Source organism: Carettochelys insculpta, chromosome 19, assembly GCF_033958435.1.
Source record: "Carettochelys insculpta isolate YL-2023 chromosome 19, ASM3395843v1, whole genome shotgun sequence".
Taxonomy (NCBI): domain Eukaryota; kingdom Metazoa; phylum Chordata; order Testudines; family Carettochelyidae; genus Carettochelys; species Carettochelys insculpta.
The window spans coordinates 7,405,142-7,424,175 of NC_134155.1; the positions used below are offsets into that span (position 1 = coordinate 7,405,142).

General features: G+C 39.3%; 1 protein-coding gene across 1 annotated transcript in view; it reads right to left on the reverse strand.

Annotated features, from left to right (window-relative positions):
- Positions 1–5,315: 5,315 nt before the first annotated feature.
- PPM1D (protein phosphatase, Mg2+/Mn2+ dependent 1D) overlaps positions 5,316–19,034 on the reverse strand; it is a 43,698-nt gene continuing 29,979 nt past the window's right edge. Inside the window, exons 4-6 of the mRNA XM_075013604.1 lie at positions 18,329–18,519; positions 17,093–17,335; positions 5,316–6,770 (exon numbers count right to left, since the gene is read on the reverse strand). Of these exons, the coding sequence (XP_074869705.1) occupies positions 6,216–6,770; positions 17,093–17,335; positions 18,329–18,519 (989 nt within the window). The 3' untranslated portion in view covers positions 5,316–6,215. The remainder of the gene's footprint in view (positions 6,771–17,092; positions 17,336–18,328; positions 18,520–19,034) is intronic.

Below are 19,034 nucleotides of genomic sequence, written 5' to 3' on the forward strand. Positions count from 1 at the left end.
TGCTGTGTGTAAAACAAAAACTCTAGGCAAGCACTGCTATCAGAGGGCGTATTATAACTTTCTTCCAACACAGTCACGTCATCAGACAGCTGTGTTGTCTGAGGGAGAAAGTCATGCACAGAGTAAGCACTGGCATCCCTTTTCTTTACTCATACAAGATGACTGCAACTCTTGTAGAGCCACCTGTCCCCAATAAGGGTAGTCATACTCAAAAATTGTCAGTGACAGCACCACAAGTTTCAATCATCTGGAAGGATTCAACAGCGTGATAACTGATCTACACTGTTAGTTAAGAGTTGATATGAGTTAGGCACTTAGCAGAAAAAGAAGAATACAGGATCCTGAACTGGAAGAAATTTTAATTAAGTATCAAAGCAGTAACAACAACAACAACAACAACAAGCATTAATTGAATAACTCAACCTGCTAAGCTAAGAGGTACTGGGGACTGTAATCACAAGGCTCTTTGAGGTTGGTTATAAGCATGTCCTTCAATTAACAATTGTCAGGAGCAGGTAATCAGAAACCACACATATGCACAATAATGGAAGATAGCTAGACAAAGACCTTTTGGGTGTGTTTGTGTTACTAAAATATGGCAAGTGTAAGCTAATGTACTGTTCCTAGTTCTTCCTGCATTCAGAAAGGCAGAATGGTATAGATTTATTGTTAAACAAACCAAGATTACATGCAACAAAATACCATTCATTTGTTACAAGGTACAATGTCCCCAATACCCCAGACTTGGACTAGACACTCAGGTGAGAGAGGGGCAATGCTTCTAAGAAACCTATTATACTGCAGGGTGGACAGTAAGTTTTGAGGGGGGTCCCCTCCAAGATTTTGGTAACATAGTCAAGGGATGCACTTTTCTATAGAGTGGTGCTGGGTCTTGGATGGACGTCGAGTGCAGAAGGGAGCTTGGGATAGGGGACTGGGATCCAGAGAAAGTGGGAGGTCTGAGTGGGAGTTTGAGTGAAGAAAGGGCTTGTGACCTGAGGCAGAATATGGGTGCAGGAGAGGATTCTGGCCTGAGGCAGGTGCCTAAGAAGAGGTGCAAAGTCCAGAAGGGAGTTATGTGAGAGAGGTGCAGAGTTAGGATCTATCCAGGAGGTGCTCAGCAAGGAGGCACTTGTCCAGCAGACCTCTAAGACAGGCCCTAGGCCTGCTATAGCCCCTGATCAGTCAAGCCTGCTCTATGTGGCTCTCTGCTTCAGAGTCCAAGAGCAGAGTGAGGCTTCACACGCTGCTCCCCCAAGTCCCGTGCTGCTTTAAGTGACTTCCTTAGGGTAGCCATATTTGGCCTTTCAAAAAACAGGACACCCCTGAGAGGGAGTGTATCTGTATGAGCACCTATCAACTTACGTTGTGTTAATGTCCTATATATATTAGAACACAGTGCTTTTTTTCTTTAAAAAAAAAAAAAAAAAAAAAAGGCCAGAACTCAAGTTCTGCCTGTAGGGATCAGCAGCCCCATGCCTGGGAGCTGGTTGGGGCATGGAGCCCTAACCAGCAGCCTTAGCTGTGGGAACCCTGACTGGGGGATGGTGGTGGAACCTGCAACCCCATGGCTGGGAGCCAGCTGGGGCATGCAGCCCTGGCCAGCAGCGTCAGCTGTGGGAACCCCAGTTGTGGGAAGAAAAAGGTGCCAGAACTCAGTTCCACTGTGTTCCCACAGACAGAAAGCCCAGCTAGAATGCATTAAGGCAGTGGGACTTGGTAGACAATGAAACAGAGACGCTCCCTCTCAGGGGTGTCCTCTTTTTATTTGGTAACCCCAATTCTGCTGTGTGCCTGAGGTTCCCAGCACCATATTTAACTGCAGGCCACATCTTGCCCCACCCCCACTCCTTGCTATATAACAATATTAATTACAATTTGAGTTCGCATATAACACAGACTCTTCTTTTCTTTCCCAGTCTGAACAAAATTTCAAATGCCAAGTTTTTCTGTCTGTTAACTGCCTCACCATAGAAGGAGAGAGTTGCTCTTATAGGAAAAAACCTGGAGGTTTCAGTTAAATTGACTAGGCTGCATAATTGTGACTTGAACCACATATCTCCTTAAAACCACTAGTTGACACACAACTTCCCCCTTGCACATACCATAATTTTGTTTCACAATGAGAAGTGAGTGAAGGCTCTGACTCAACAGACCTAATATGATTTAGTGCTTCCAGTTAAGGAGGACTGGCAGCTGTACATTTGCTTTTTTCCTTACCCTGGCTGATTCATTTACATTGAGACAGGACATCAAAATAGGCAAAGACAGTTTACAGTTGCTGGCAAAACATTTTTTAAAATGGTAGGGAATGATTGCTGTGGGAAATCTGTAATTGTAAAAGTTATTTGTACTACACTTCTTCCTTTTAAATAATTGTTTGCTTAGCTATTCAAAATTAATGTCACCTGATGCAAATGGAGAAAATCTTGCAGCATCAGACAAGTACTTTGGGAACAGGGGAAGGCCAGGGAAGAGTGGTTGCACTTTGAGTGAACGTGCTTGATGGAACACTCAAATTTTGCTTCAGCATGTGCCAGTATATACTAGGACTTCAGTTTTGTACTAAACACTGTTACCTATTGGTCTAGTGGACCACACATTTCTTTCTGTAAGAGATGTTACTATGTTCATTGGATGAAAGAGAATTATACATTTTCAGAATGCCTGTGATTCCATTTGAGGTTTCTGTAGCCATAGTAACATGTAGATAGAGCTAATTTTAGCCCATGGTTTTATTGTTCCACTGTTAAAGAATTAGGTTCCAAAAATACAATCCTGGCCATGGATATAGTTCTAGAATGCTGGCCTTTTCCTTACACATTTAAAAGAAATCACATGTAGGAGCCTTCTGACCTTAACATACCTACCTAACACAAAACACATTTAGTATAAAATGCCATAATGTATATTGAGTCCTCAGCAAAACCAGCACCTGGGAAGTTCTGTATCATAAAACATATACAGATTAAACCTCTCTAATCCAGCACCCTCAGGATCTGACTGGTGCCAAACAAGAATTTGTCAGACAACTAGTCAGATTTTTTAGCAGCATTACCAACACAAGGCTTTTAGAGGTAAATTAGAGCTAAATAACAGCACAGAACACAGAGAGCCAGGACTAGTGGCTGTAAACACGTTATGAGACACGGGAAACTTGGCCACAACCATGGTAAGTAGACACCCAGGTAACTAAAATCATGGTGGACGACAGGTGTTGCTGGACAGCAGAGTGCCAGACTAGAGAGGTTCAACCTGTATTAGAATAAAGATAAAGCAAGTCAGTGATGAAAAAAATAGACAACAGATTTGACTAGATTAGGAAAACATACCTTCTTCCAAAAAAAAAAAAAAAAAGTCTGTCAGATGACCATAAAAATACTGATCAAACTGGGACACTCCTCAAAGACAGATAGTTAGCTTTAATAGATACTTTTAGGGAAAACGCAAATTATTTCTAAAGTATGATCTTGCTCACAGCCCAATGCTTGAGACGGAAATAAAGCCAACCTAATTTAACTGTAAATGCCTTAAAAAGAGACAAAATTAACATGTTACTATGGAATTAATTTTGCATAGTAATTAAAGGTGGAAGGTACTTTAAGTCATCAAGTCAAGTGTCCAGCACTAGTATGTGCTGTTTGAATATAGCAAGTTGATTGACACTGCATTTGCCTGTGTCCCTTTAAAAATTCTAGGAAGGATTATAGGAACAATACAGATTTTATCCTCCAACTGAAAAATGCAGATACACTCATCCCTCACTATATGAGCACAATTGGTTCCTAACTTTTTGCTCATAGGCAAAAACTCGTAAGAGGGACACTAGATTCCTACTAAACTACTTGTAAAAGTCTCTGATTGGTTCCATGCACTTGGAGTGGCAGCAGATGGTGCTGCATTTGAAAGGTAAGTGAGCCTGGGATTGGGGAGGGTTAAAGGCTGGGGTCAGTTTAGTGACATGAGTGGGATGGAGGGTTAAAACATGGTGGCGGGGGTTCAGGCTGCTGCAGGTTGGGTCTGTGAGGCCAGTGGGAGGGGTTTAAGTTTTGGCAGTTTGGGTGCACAGGGGCTGGTAGGCATTTACTTTTCACTGGTTGGGGCTGCATGGGGGGGGCGGGGTTTAAATTTTGGCCGTTTGGCGTGCACGGGGGCTGGCGGGATGGTCAGGCTGCAGTGGATTGGAGACATGGGGAGGGAATAACTTGTATTAGCGGGTGGAGTTCATTTGTTGAGTGAACTAGGGGAGGTAAGTGTGTCCCTCATTTAAGCAAGTACTCGTAAATGAAGTACTCATTTAATGAGGGATGAGCGTACAGGAAAATTATATGTGACCACAAATCCAGTCAGTCAATCTATGTACTATCAATATATTTAATGACTCATTGAGTTCAGCTCAAAAGTGCTAATTTAATACTAACATTGGTTGCAGAGACCTAACAAAATATGTATTCTAACAAAAGTTGTTGTAATTACCTCATTTAGTGTTGTGAGCATTAATTTGGAAAGCAACCTGTGAGGTGCTCTGTCAAAAGACACTGTAGAATGTCCATTTTAAATTGAGTAAATATTCAAGATTAAGCATTGGCATTTGATCAAATTTAAAGCATCTAGATTAAGAGGAACTGGTCTGTAACTTCTTACAGGGCACAAAAATAAGCCTGGTTCAATGGTTTTAACTTGTTCAATTTGCTTTTGAGGTCTCATAAAAACTGCACATAATTTGCATAAAATAGAAGACTGAATAAATCATACAGCTTTGTATAGAACTGCAGCCTACCCAGATGACTAAAACCACCTCCCTCTTGCTATTAGCGGCTAAAATCTTTACTGATCAAGATATAATTATGATAATAACCATAAATGGCATTAAATCAATTTGTTTTTTGAACTCAACATGCACAGGATCAAAATGTTTGCAGTAAAGAAAGTTTTCCCCAACACTATGCTGGCATAAATCTTTCAGGTTTCTCTACCTCCCTGTGAAGCACTGACTAAAGACTGTAAAAAACCAGGTGGGCATCTCTTTCCTGATCAATTTCTTGCAGAGGCACACGGGTTAGGCAAAGCCTGCAGAAAAGTAGTAGACTTCTAATCTAGTCTGTTTGTCATTCCTAAAGCCCTCTGCTGTTCTCCACATTTTCTACAGTCCCCCACTTTTAATGAAGTGTAGCATTGGAAACCATTTGATTAAAACATTTTTTCCAAGGACAGGGAAGGAGCCACGTCATAATTACAGAAAACCACAATGTTTAAAGAACTTCATCTCAAGACACTGAACATGCTTAAAGAACAAAGGCACACCCAGCAAGTTTTCACTTGTTTTATTTAGGTGAACATACATATGGTCCACATACGCAATGAAAACTGTAAATCATAAAATAATTTAATGACTTACATTAGAAAGAAATTAGCGGTACCATCACTTACTAGAATAACAAAAAAAATGCCTTTATAGGGCACATATATTAAAAGGAATACCACTGCCAAGTGCCTGGATAAAAATGCCATAAATTACTTCAGGAGATGAAAATGGGTTTTATAGAAAGGGTTGGGGTTTTCAGAAATTTAAAAAAAAAATACACACTTTTTTTGCTAAATACTTTCACAATTAGGATTACAAAAATACAACTGAATAAGATACTGCATAGTATTTTAATAAGATGCAGAAATTGATATTGAGCTGTGTAAAATAACATCTCTGCTTCCATTTCATTTCTGAATACAGAAATCTCAAGTTTAAAAACAAAAAATAGGCCTAGAGTATTCTCTAAAAGACACACTTGAGGTGGAACATATAGTACTACGAAAATACGTATTTTCCATTCTATTTAATAATTTACTTTCGTTAAAAAGTTGTGAAATTCATCACAAGAAGCTTATACAAATTCATTACTTTAGTAAATTAACAAAGAGATTAAACATTTTCTTTTAAAACAAAGTTTAGCCCTGTTGTAACAATTATACAAGGGGGAGAAGACTACATTTTGTATGGAGGAATACAAATTTACACACACTTTACAGCAACTTATACCCTACACATCTACAAAATTCACAGTTATAATACAAGCAGTACAAGGCTGAGAATAAAACTGTTCGATACCAAAAAAAGTTTTCTACTTTAAAAAAAAGATAAAACAGGAAGAATTTCAAACTCCTGCACCAACTTCAAAATTCTAATCAGACCAAAATGCGCTCCCTCACACAAAAACCCTTCAGCAAACGCACACTGCTTTCCTGGGCTGGTGGAACAATGAATTGCCAAGTTTCTTCTGCCCCCGTAGGCTTCGCCGCATGGTGAGCTTGTTTGAGTTTTTGCGCTGTGGAGATGTAGACAGGCTTTCTGATTGGACACTAATGTTTCGACTCAGGCTACGTCTCGGTTTCTTCAAAGCTGGACCAGAGTTAGATTCTTCTAATGTCCTTTTGAAGTTTCCTGTAGTTGTCTTCTCTGCTTCTTGGGATTTTGTTTGACCATTAGGAGACATCTTTAAGCTTTTTTGGTCTATGCTTGAATTTGCTGAGTTGGCTGGAGAGAGGGTACCTGACAAACCATTGCTATAAGACTCGTGAATCCTCAAAGCTAGTGCTTTGCTGCAGTTCTCCTCCTGTGGGCCTGGATCCTTAGAGGATGCTACTGCCAATGGTATACTGCTTTTAGCAATCTCACTGGACAACTCAGAATATTTATCCATGATTGCACTGCTATGCACAAGAGAAGGAACAGGCTCAGAGGAGTTCAGTCGTGGCCACAGATCCTCTTCCAGCAGCTGGGATTAAAAAAGAAGGAATTATTTATCCATAAATACCATTATTCCACTTGTTACCCCAAACCATGGTTCAAGTATGTGGGTGAGATACTATACGTGACAGCAGATACTACAGCTTTTTCAAGAGACAGGTCTAATTCTGGAGTGATACTAGGCTCTGGATTGATACTGAGCAGTTTTAGCCTTCCAACCTTATGAAAGCCTGTTAATTTCCATTAGTAAGTCTACGATGCTATGTCTGCCCTTAGATCTTTCAGAGGCCCGTCTGGCCTTTTTTAGCATATGTTTTTCACTCTCACTGGCACAGAGTTAATAAATCACCAAACTATGGGACCTACTTGCATCTTTCATTACTTTGGAACCCCAACACTGAGAAAGATGTCTGCAGCGAATGCCACACACTTCCAGTCTTCATCAGTGTCCTTTGCAAAATGAAGATACTGCTGCTCTCCTTCAGATATTTTTGTGAAGATGTTTGCAAAGCACTTTGAAGATTAAAAATGTCATTGAATTGCCAAGTATTATTCCGACAAACAGCAGAACAGGCACTTTCTCCTGAACCGTATTACACTTAAACTCTCTAATCACTGCTGCATAAGATATCAGGTGCCTGAAGCAATCCTCTGTTGCTTTAGGAGTTCAAGGCCGTGTCTACACTAGCCAAAAACTTCGAAATGGCCATTTCGAAATTTACTAATGAAGCGCTGAAATACATATTCAGGACCTCATTAGCATGCAGGCGGCCGCGGCACTTTGAAATTGATGCGGCTCGCCGCCACGCAGCTCATCCAGATGGGGCTCCTTCTCGAAAGGACCCTGGCTACTTCGAAGTCCTCTTATTCCTATGACTAGATGGGAATAAGGGGACTTCGAAGTAGCCGGGGTCCTTTCGAAAAGGAGCCCCATCAGGACGAGCTGTGCGGCAGCTAGCCGCATCAATTTGAAAGTGCTGCGGCTGCCTGCATGCTAATGAGGTGCTGAATATGTATTTCAGCACTTCATTAGTAAACTTTGAAATGGCCATTTGTATAGCCATTTTGAAGTTTTTGGCTAGTGTAGACATAGCCCAAATGATGTAAAAGGCGATGAAATAAGGACATCCCCAGGATGATATGTTAACTTCTGAATTTGTGGCCTGGTTTCCACTACACGGTGGATTAACAAAGCAGGATCAAGCCACCTGCCATCGATTTACCACAGCTACTATACACGTGATAAATCAATCTCTGAGCTTACTCCTATCAATGCTGGTTTTCTACCAAGATGGGAAGAGTTTCCGGTATCGATGGGAGAGCAGCGCCCATCAACCTTGCCACACAAAAGATGCCATGTAGCTGAAGTAGATAGACGATGCAGGAAAGCTTAGAGGCGCCCTTTTTCTTTACAATGGTGGAAGACTGAATAAAAGGCCAGGACCTAGTGTTTTAACACTTCTCTTTATTCAGCAAAGTAAATTTGGCTGTGTTCTGCATAGCAAAGTTACTCTGTAATTTGAGAAGAGAGAATGGTACAATGCATTGGAAGCGAGGAACTTCCCAATTCTAATCCTGGCTTTATTGCGCTCTGTGGCCTTCAGTAATTCATTTCTATCTCAATTTCTCCATCAGGAAAGACTTCACTATCTCACAGAAGGGTTGCAAAAACAGCTGTTAATGCAGTGCCCTTTGCATGAAAGCACTGGCACAATAATTAAAGATTCAAATTGTGGAGAAATTCCTATGTAGTCAATGAGAACTCTTCAAAGTGATTTTTCAAGGCCACATCGTTTTATGTACTGCCAATGTAAGGAAAATAACCCAGTAACTATCTTATTCCAGAAGCTGTATTATACTGTAGACTAAATACACCTGTGGTTACTGCAAATGAAACTGAATTCATTGAAATACAGATCTATCTGAAATCAAATCTTGAGGAACCATAGCTCGTGTATAGTTCCTCAGAACATCTGAAAAATTAGATTCTAAGTTATTTTTAAAAATGCATTTCAGAAGATGGCCTGGGATATCAAAGATATTTTTTTCCAGTGAAAAACCTGGACATCACCAAAAGATTATTGTATTTTTGATTACCCAATGTAAATCAAATTTACACAGTTACTGGACAAAGACAAATTGAAACTTGTAATAGCTATGAACTGAACTGTTTGAGATGCTGTCAATAAATTTGACAGACATTTATGGACAGTATTTTAGAAGCTGTTCTTTCACTTAGTTCTAGCAACAACCCAAAAAAGCCATGTAGGTTACACATTTGGACATGTTTTGTGAACTGTTGCCTAAGATGCTTAATGACACTTTTGAGACTGGCTCTTTGTTAGACTTTTAATCCAGTCCATTGTGCTAAGCCAAATCCTCCATGCTATGGTTCTCATCACCAATAGCCCCTTGCTCAATATAGATAGTTTAAGCAACAATGATTTGGGGCACTTAAATAGGAGAATTAGGAGACAGTATAGGGAATTGGGGATGGAGTCAGGTAACAAGAGGGAAAAAAAGGGATATAGGGTGTGGACCAGTCAAAATCCATTCCTGGACAATCAGCCACTGACAGCACTTGCAAACTGAGAGTCTCTTTATTTTTAAAATCTTAGAAATATCTCAAGGATGCATCAATAACAACTGATACCAAAAAGATCTGATACATACTCTTATTTAATCTGGAACTTGGCTTTGGCCGTCATTTTATTCAGTGGTGCACTTAGGGCAGGTCTACTCTAACCCAAAGATGAGTGCTGCAGCAATCACTTTCCTGGGTGATTGAGTCTACTAAAGATCTGCTAAACTGACCACCAATCACTCTCTCCACTGTAACAAGAAGGGTAAAAAGTCAACAAGAGAAACTCTACTGTCAACCTTCCATAGTGGAGACCTTGTGGCAACTCGGCCTAAAGTATGTTGACTCCAGCTATGCTATTCACGTAGCTGGGGTTGCATACCTTAAGCTGACATTAATGGAGACCTGCTCATAGGAGACCTGAGATCAAGACTCCAGGTTACAAATGTTTCTGTAGTTCTTTGAAGGTAACAAAGAAAGGTGTTTGTTTTTAATCTATACGCTCCAGTTTTAAAGGCCAAGTCTTTCACCCAAGGCTTAATCCACAGGAGTAAAAGGAGCATAAAAAACCATCATTGGTAACATTTTACCATTGGCTGTCATCTACTACCCACCCACATGCAGAGTTTTGATGATAGGTCTCAAACTGGGATTGCGGTACTTCCCTCTGGTTTTAGGTATTGTGATACTGATCTTCCTCCTGGTGTGGTTATTAACGGGAGCAAAGACAGATGTTTTTCATGTGGAGGATGAGTAATTATAAGCTCTCTCCATACATGAAAATGCCAGATTCTTTACATAAAGAAGCTCTTACTTAAAAGGACAGAAATAAGCTGTACATGAATTCCCAGTGTGACATCTCAGTTCTTCATGAGGTAGAAGTGCAAATTTTGAGACAATATGACCACCACTAGACTTTTTTCACACAAAGATATTCATACGTAGGATTCCCCCCACACCAGGTTCATATTTTGTACCATATGATTTCTTTCAAATAAATTGAATCCCGGGAAGAATATGGCCTCCCTTACTTTCACATTACCTTGCACAAGGAAGGCTCCAATTTTTAAATCCATTAAATTAGATCATCTGTGTCTGCCTCTCTAATATTTTCCCTGCATACAATTCTCACAAGAAAACAAGTATTTAAAAGCAATTCTGCAGCTATTTGGGAGGAATTAGTGAAAAGTCAAAAATCAAACATTACCGGAATTATGTATACTTCTGCAAAGGTTAGGTCACCAACACACTGATTAAAAGTGACAGGAGATCACATCTGAAAAAACACACTGTAGAAAAGAGGGTTTTGTCTGCTCCTGACATGCCAGACATACTGGTGGTGAATCTATACAAATGACTTTCATTTAAGACTGAATATTTGAGATTTTAAATTTTAAAGAACACAGTAAAAAAAATTCGGTGTCTCATAAGGATGAAACGAGTGACTTGAAGTGAAGGCCAGATACGTAACACACCAAACAAAATACATGATATATCGTAGTATACAAAATACTCTATATCCAGCCGAATTCACTATCAGAATCAAATAATGCGTTTTTTTAAAAGGCCAGAGTATGATCATCACAGGGAACAGGAAGCAATTCTGTTCCCTCCTCCTTGTGTACAGAATTATACAACAAGGGCATATAATGTATGGTTTGGGCAGCAGAGGTTGCCTTTTCCAGAAGTTAGTGCTTAAGGCCCAAGTCCAGCTCTGACAACTTGATCCAATGAAGAAAACTGTGTCCCTCATGGGCTATTTTAACTCTCTCTCCAAAACTGAATTGGTGTCTTTTTAAAAGGCTGCTGTTTATCTCTGAAGCAAGGCATAATGCAGCCCTCATTTACCCACTCTCTGGGTCCCATGCCACTTACTTTTAGGTTTAATGTCATTCAAATGTCATAGAAAGCAAATGAGTCAGATCTGACTCCTGCACTTGATTTTTACCCATAACATTTATTTAGAAACATTTACTAATTAAAGAGAAAAACCATCTGGCCTACCACTACATTAATCCAAGTGTGGAAATTTGCTCTTTTCAGCATTACACCTGACTGCAACGGAAAGCTGCTTCCCTTCCTGTTATAAAAAAGGTTACTTATTAGTCAAGCTAGAACAACAACCTGAAAGTATTGGGAAGTTCCTTTTTGGACTCTCACAAAAATACACAAGGGGACACAGATGCAGAGTAATTCAATTTATTCTAATCTGCCTAGAGATGTTTGCTTTTCCTTAAATGTTTCAAGATTATTCTGATAGGACAGTTGCACTGTTTTCTCTCTCTCTTTTTCCACGTCCTGCTTCCACTTTTTCCTCTCCTTCCACTTCTATTCGAATTCTGTGAGAACAGATGGTATTTGTTACTAAAGCAGCAACCTATATTAATGCTAACAATTTTCTTTGTGGTATATATGCATTCATAAGAACATAAGACTGGCCACACTGGGTCAAACCAAAGGTCCATCCAGCCCAGTAGCCTGTCTGCCAACAGTGGCCAGTGTCAGGTGCCCTAAAGAGAGTGGACCAAAGACAATGATGAAGTGGTTTGTCTCCTGCCATCCATTTCCAGCCTCTGATAATCAGAGGCCAGGGACACCATTCCTACCCTTGACTAATAACCTTCGATGGACCTAACCTCCATGAATTTATCTAGCTCTGTCTTAAATTCTGTTATAGTCCTACCTTCACAGTCGTCTCTGGCAAGGAGTTCCACAGGTTAACTATGCACTGGGTGATGAAGAATTTTCTTTTATTAGTTTTAAACCTGCTACCCATTAATTTCATTTGGTGTCCTCTAGTTCTTGTATTATGGGCACAAGTAAATAACTTCACTTTATTCACCCTCTCCACACCTGTCATAATTTTATATACCTCTATCATGTCCCCGCTCCATCTCCTCTTCTCTAAACTGAAAAGTCCCAATCTTTTTAGCCTCTCCTCATACGGGACCTGTTTCAAGCCCCTAATCATTTTAGTTGCCCTTTTCTGAACCTTTGCCAGTGCCAGGATATCTTTTTTTTAGGTGAGACCACATCTGTACACAGTATTCAAGATGTGGGCATACCACAGATTTATATAGGGGCAGTAAGATACTCCTTGTCTTATTTTCTATCCCTTTTTTAATAATACCTAACATCCTATTTGCCTTTTTGACTGCCTCTGCACACTGCATGGATGTTTTCAAGGAACTATCCAAGATAACTCCAAGATCTCTTTCCTGATTAGTTATAGCTAAATTAGCCCCCATCATATTGTATGTATAGTTGGGGTTATTTTTTCCAATGTGCATTATCTTACACTTATCCACATTAAATTTCATTTGCCATTTTGTTGCCCAGTCACTCAGTTTGATGAGATCTTTTTGAAGTTCTTCACAGTCTGCCTTTGTCTTGACTATCTTCAACAGTTTAGTGTCATCTGCAAACTTTGCCACGTCACTGCTCACCCCCTTCTCCACATCATTTATGAATAAATTGAACAGGATTGGTCCTAGGACTGACCCTTGGGGGACACCACTAGTTACCGCTCTCCATTCGGAAAATTTACCATTTATGCCTACCCTCTGTTTCCTGTCTTTTAACCAGTTCTCAATCCATGAACGGACGGACCTTCACTCTTATCCCATGACAACTTAATTTACATAAGAGCCTTTGATGAGGTACCTTGTCAAAGGCTTTCTGGAAATCTAAGTATACTATATCCACTGAATCTCCCCTGTCTGCATGTTTGTTAACCCCTTCAAAAGAACTCTTAACAGATTAATAAGACATGATTTCCCTCTGCAGAAACCATGTTGACTTTGGCCATCAAATTATGTTCTTCTATGTGCCTGACGCTTTTATTCTTTACTATTGTTTCAATTAATTTGCCCAGAACTGACGTTAAACTTACTGGTCTGTAATTGCCAGGGTCACCTCTAGAGCCCTTTTTAAATATTGGTGTCCCATTAGCTATCTTCCAATCATTAGGTACGGAAGCTGATCCAAAGGACAGGTTACAAACTAGTGTTAACAGTTCTGCAACTTCCCATTTGAGTTCTTCCAGAACCCTTGGATGAATGCCATCCCATCCTGGTGATTTGTTAACGTTAAGTTTATCTATTTGTTCCAAAACCTCCTCTAAGGACACTTCAATCCGGGACAGGTCCTCAGTTTCATTTCCCAAAAAAAGCCGTGCAGGTTGTGAATCTCCCCAACATCCTCAGCCATGAAGACTGAAGCAAATAAATCATGTAGTCTCTCTGCAATGGCTTTATCGTCCTTGATTGCTCCTTTTGTGTTTGTATTGTCAAGGGGACTCACTGGTTTTTTAGCAGGCTTCCTGTTTCTAATGTATTTAAAAAGCATTTTGTTATTACTTTTTGAGCTTCTGACTAGCTTCCTCAAAAATCTTCTACATGGGAGTTAACCCATGGTGGCTCATTTTTTGGTCTCTTAGTATGTTTTTTTTAATTTGGGGTATACATTTAAGTTGTGCCTTTATTATAGTGTCAATATGGGGATAACTGAAATCCCCCATTACTACTGAATGTTTTATTTTGGTAGCCTCTCTAAACTGCCTTAGCATTTCAACATCACTATCACTGTCCTGATCAGGTGGTCGACAATATATCCTTACTGCTATGTTCTTAGTAGAGCTTGGAATTTCTATCCATAGTAATTCTAGGGAACATTTTGATTCCTTTAAAATTCTTACTTCATTTGATTCTACGTTATCTTTCACATACTGTGCCACTCCACCACCCACATGGCCCATTCTATCCTTCCAATATATTTTATATCCTGGCATGATTGTGTCCCATACATTGTCTTCATTCCACCAGGTTTCCGTGATACCTATTATGTCAATTTCCTCCTTTAATACAAGGTACTCTAGTTCACCCATCTTACTAGTCAGACTTCTAGCATTTGTGCAGAAGCATTTTAAAGATTTGCCTCTGCTTATTTGTCTTCCCATCCCAGATGTATTAGATTCTTTTATACATGATTGTTTGTCTGATCTAGCTCATTGTTTGATATCTCCCCTCTCTTTTTCACTAAAGCCTCGAGTATCTCTACTGATGGATTCTCCTCTAAGAGGAGTTTCTGTCCGATCCACGTGCTCCTCTGCACCAATTGGCTTTCCCCCATCTCTTAGTTTAAAAACTACTCTACAACCTTTTTAATGTTCAGTGCCAGCAGTCTGGATCCCCTTTGATTTAGGTGGAGCCCATACTTCCTGTATAGGCTCCCCCTCTCCCAAAAGTCATTTCAGTTTAAAAAGAAATGCAGCATGTCAAGAATGAATTTAGTAAAATAAATATATAAATACATATTTCTAAAATGAGAAGCTAAAATTGTAAAGCAGAACAAGAGGAAAAAAGGTGACAGGTAGAACCTCTCTAACCTCTCACAGGACCTGACCAGTGATGGATGAGAGAATTTGCTGGACCATGGGAGGTTAATATTTTCTAGCAGCATTACCAATGCTTCCATTGCTTACTGGGCTCCTAGAAGACATTTAAGGATAAATTACAGATAAATAACAGCACAGAACACTGTGATCCGGGACTGGTGACTGTAAACAAACTTTAAGGGACCACAGGAAACTTAAAATAATGCTGGGTTATGGATGTTACCAGATGATAGAGTTCCAGACTGGAGAGGTTCTACCTGTACTAAAAATGGAGCCAGCAGAGTTAACAGTAACCACTGTAGTAAGCCTGTGGCCAACTGAATTTTACCATCAGGGTCCTGCTAAGAAAAAAAAAGACAAAAGACCTCACCTATGTGGGGAACTGACCGTACTGACTACAAAAAAAACCAAAAAAACCAAGCTATTCTGCTACAACTCCCCATGTGAACACATTGTTCCAGAATAAAAGAATTTATTCCAGAATAATTACTTCACGGGAAAAGTGGAGTAATTATTCTATAATACTCACTTCTATTGCAGAACACAATCACATGGAGAGCTACTCTGGAACAGCTCAAGCAATATAGCTTATTTTGCTGCAGCTGTTCCTGTCGTTTTCCCTGTAGAGACAATCCCTCAAAAAAATTTAAAAAGTTACATTCCTATCAGTGCTAAACACCACTTTGAACTCTTAAAAGTAACAATTTAGTGCTGATCTTCCAGATGAAAGATTCATCATCCAGGCAAATGCAACATGCGTTGCATGCTCTAAAGCAGGAAGAAGAATTCAAGGAGGGCGTTTGCAGTTCTTTAAAAAAGAGCCCTGCAGCCCCAGCAAAGAACTGAAGAGCAGATTGAAAATTGCCATGAAAGGAATGACATGCCCCTTCTGAAGTTTTGACCTAACTTTTCCACTGCTTTCTGTATTGGTTTCATTCTTGCCGCAAAGATTTCTACACCCCACCAAACGTTCAGAATTTGTTTACATGAGTGAAATGGGGTGGGAAGAATATTTAGAGTACTTACTTCAAATGCTAGTTCTGGGACATTTTCAATCAACATACTTGACAAAAGGATGGAAATAATTCAGAAGCTCTACAAAGAAATCCACTAACAGGAATAATTACAGTTCACATGATCTCTTGCCACAGAACACTTTGGGATTTCTACTCCTTTCAGTGGATTTTGGGTTCCTTTCATGCATTCTGCTTCTCCTCAATGGAAAAAGCCCACTTGCTGTTTTATTAGCTGTCTCTCTATCAACCATATGCTAAGCACTCTCATGCTAATCTTTGTTTTTTCCATTTTACTTTGCCTAAAGGATAGTTATTCAAAGACATTAGAGACCATCAAAGCAATAGAACTATTCAAGTACACAGAAACTGGCAATTATCGAAACAAACATCCACTCACAATTATACCCTAGTCATTGAGAACAAAATGGTAAAGACCTTCCAAGAACCTCCCTTCTGTGCTAATGGACAAGCTTCTCAGTCAAAGGAAGATACTGTAAAATAAGGCCTTTTAATGATGAAATTTAAATGGGCAGATACATGCAGATAAGCTCCCCCAACCTGAAAATAAAAGTGCTTTTTAAACAATGAAGCATTTCTCTGGTTAAGTAGCATGGGGAAATGTGACTAAACACAAAGGATGCTGTACGCACAAATTAAATCCTGGCCTTTTGTAGAGAATCTAAAAATACACCTACCACCATTCTAAGATTATGGAATGCAGTTGTTAACATTCAACTGATAATTCAAAAAGTGTTAAGATTATTCAGAGACTTTAAATGTCCTCCAATACAGTAATTCTGAACTCATACTTTACACTCCTGCCTCATTTTCCCAGGACTAAACAACTGAAGAACATATGACAAGAGGAGAAAGCGTGTGACCTTTTTAATAGTTGGGCACAACAATAAGTAGTCACAAATTCAGCTCCCTGAATTACATTTTATGTCACATAAGGCTCTGTAGAGCAGTGGTTCCCAACCTGGAGTCTGTGGTATTGCAGAGGGTACATGAAGAAAATAAAAACTAAAAACAATCATAGAAAAGTTTTAAATAAATTGGAAAGTTATAATCAATTATATTTTTAAAATTTAATATCTTCCAATAATGTTATGAGTTGCTGTCCGAAAAATCTAAGTTGGGATTTCCTTTTTCATTTAATGAAGTGTACACAGCATTTAGAATTGGCTTTGATAGGGTCCATGAATGGTTTTCAGGAAGGTTGGGGTTCCAGACTAGTGAAAAGATTGGGAACTGCTGCTCTAGGGAAAAGGAGGAGGAGAGGGATGGAAGAATCAGCGATAAATTTTGTGGATTTCATTCTTAAAATTGGAATGACTTAGAATTCTAAATAATTTTACCTTGATAGGAGGGGTACAGCAGCGAGAGGGTGTCATCATGCACATATCAGGGCTGCTATAGCAGGGGCCCTCTGCCAAATTGAGATACAGTTCCTCTTCATTTTCCCAGTTGCTCTGACTGTCCAGCACAGGCGAGATGCAGATTACAATGGCACTAGTATTATCTGCACGAAGCATGCGTTGCCTCCACCGACCTAGTGCTCTGTTCACCAGCATTTTGGCACAGGACTGTCTGTGTTCTCCCTTAAGGTTTAAGAGGAATAAAACAGAAAATCCATCACCCTTTAACTGTGATCATGAAGTGAAGAAATTATAGCCGAGTTTGCAATTCTCTCCCTCTCCATCACAGTGCTAAGGCACCAGAATTCAGACAAATCTGCATCTAACAAACAGAACGGAAGTCAAAAGTTGTTTGAATGAGTTAGTGTGTAGACACGAGTTACAGTGGAACTTCATTCATAATGACATCACATGCAGGAAATCCATTTTAACAATTTTTTTAAAAAAGTAACAAACTGTTGTACATTTGTACCTACTTAAAACAAAAAAGTGTTGGAGATTAACGCAAAATGGCGTTATTTAAAAAATACAATGCTTTAAACTCTTCAAGTGAAGCAGAGATCTATGAAAACTGGATGACCAGTTTTTATTCTTCTATGTATATTACAGCATGATTGTGACCATGCAGGGCCCATCTTCCTTCCCATTACAAACATTTTCAAGGTGTTTTACAAATCCTCAACAAACTGATGCTCAAGGGCTCCCACCTACAGGTATTCACTCTGTTGTTTATAACAAAGCTGCACTGAAATGAATTCCATTTTTTAAAATAAGCCACATAAAATCCTCTTTTGGATCTATGATATTGTTCTGATCTAACAAACAATATTTTATCTGGAGACATTGTGCATCAGGCTTCTAATATTTTAAAAAAATACAGCATCCTGCTATTTAGTCTCCCCAATGGTATAGCCACTGTATTTATCTGAAAACAGGAATGGGTGGTTACTACTGACATTTCATAAGTGGCCTTGATGCACATCATAACCGACAAGTTTGATAACATGCTGTGCCAGTAAGTTTACCACCACTGTAATAGCTTCATATATGTGGTGGCGGTATGATTAAGTAATAACTTGATGACACCACAACGGAATATGCTTTCAAAGTACACTGCAATAGAGTAACACAGCAAAAAAGCGAGTTGACAAGTTCACAGCATGAAAATCGTCTCACCATAAAACATTGTTTCTCCTCATGATCCTGGCACATAGAAATGGCATCCTGAGGTGGAATCATGTTCCACAGTCCATCACTACCTAGGATAATGTATTTATGTTTCTGGGGATCAAGCGTATATACACTAGTGTCTGGTTCAGGCGATACAACAAATTCACCACTGTAGAAATCGTAACTCCACAGATCACCTGGGGAGGAGGAAAACAAAGAAAATGTTTAATAAAATTCAGTCAGGGTCATCATTGTCCTTTTATTACAGCAGTCTTGAACACTGGCCTTCCAGGAAATAAATTTCTGTGAAATCTGGCCATGCAACTCCCTTAGCAAGACAAAAGTTTTTTTAAATTGCTGTTTTCCGGTAGTCCACTTTTTCAATAATACGGACTGATTATTTTTTATAAGCTTTGTTTTGGAAAACATGTTTATAAAGAAATTCTCTGTCCCCTGTTGATGTTTGTTAGGGTCTTTTCAGGAAGGGGGAAAAGCTGACTCAATACAGAGGAAACAATGAAACTGACTATATTCAACATTACTGGCAAATACACAAAGTAAAACTGTTGTGAGACAGAAAAGGGCATTTTCCTCATTAATTTCTTTCAGTTAAAATAATTTTATAGATTACTTGTAAAACCAGTAAATTTTTCAGACACAAATGTAGTTTTCCAACTGGCCCCTTTAAATCAAAGGGCACCATTATGCTGTT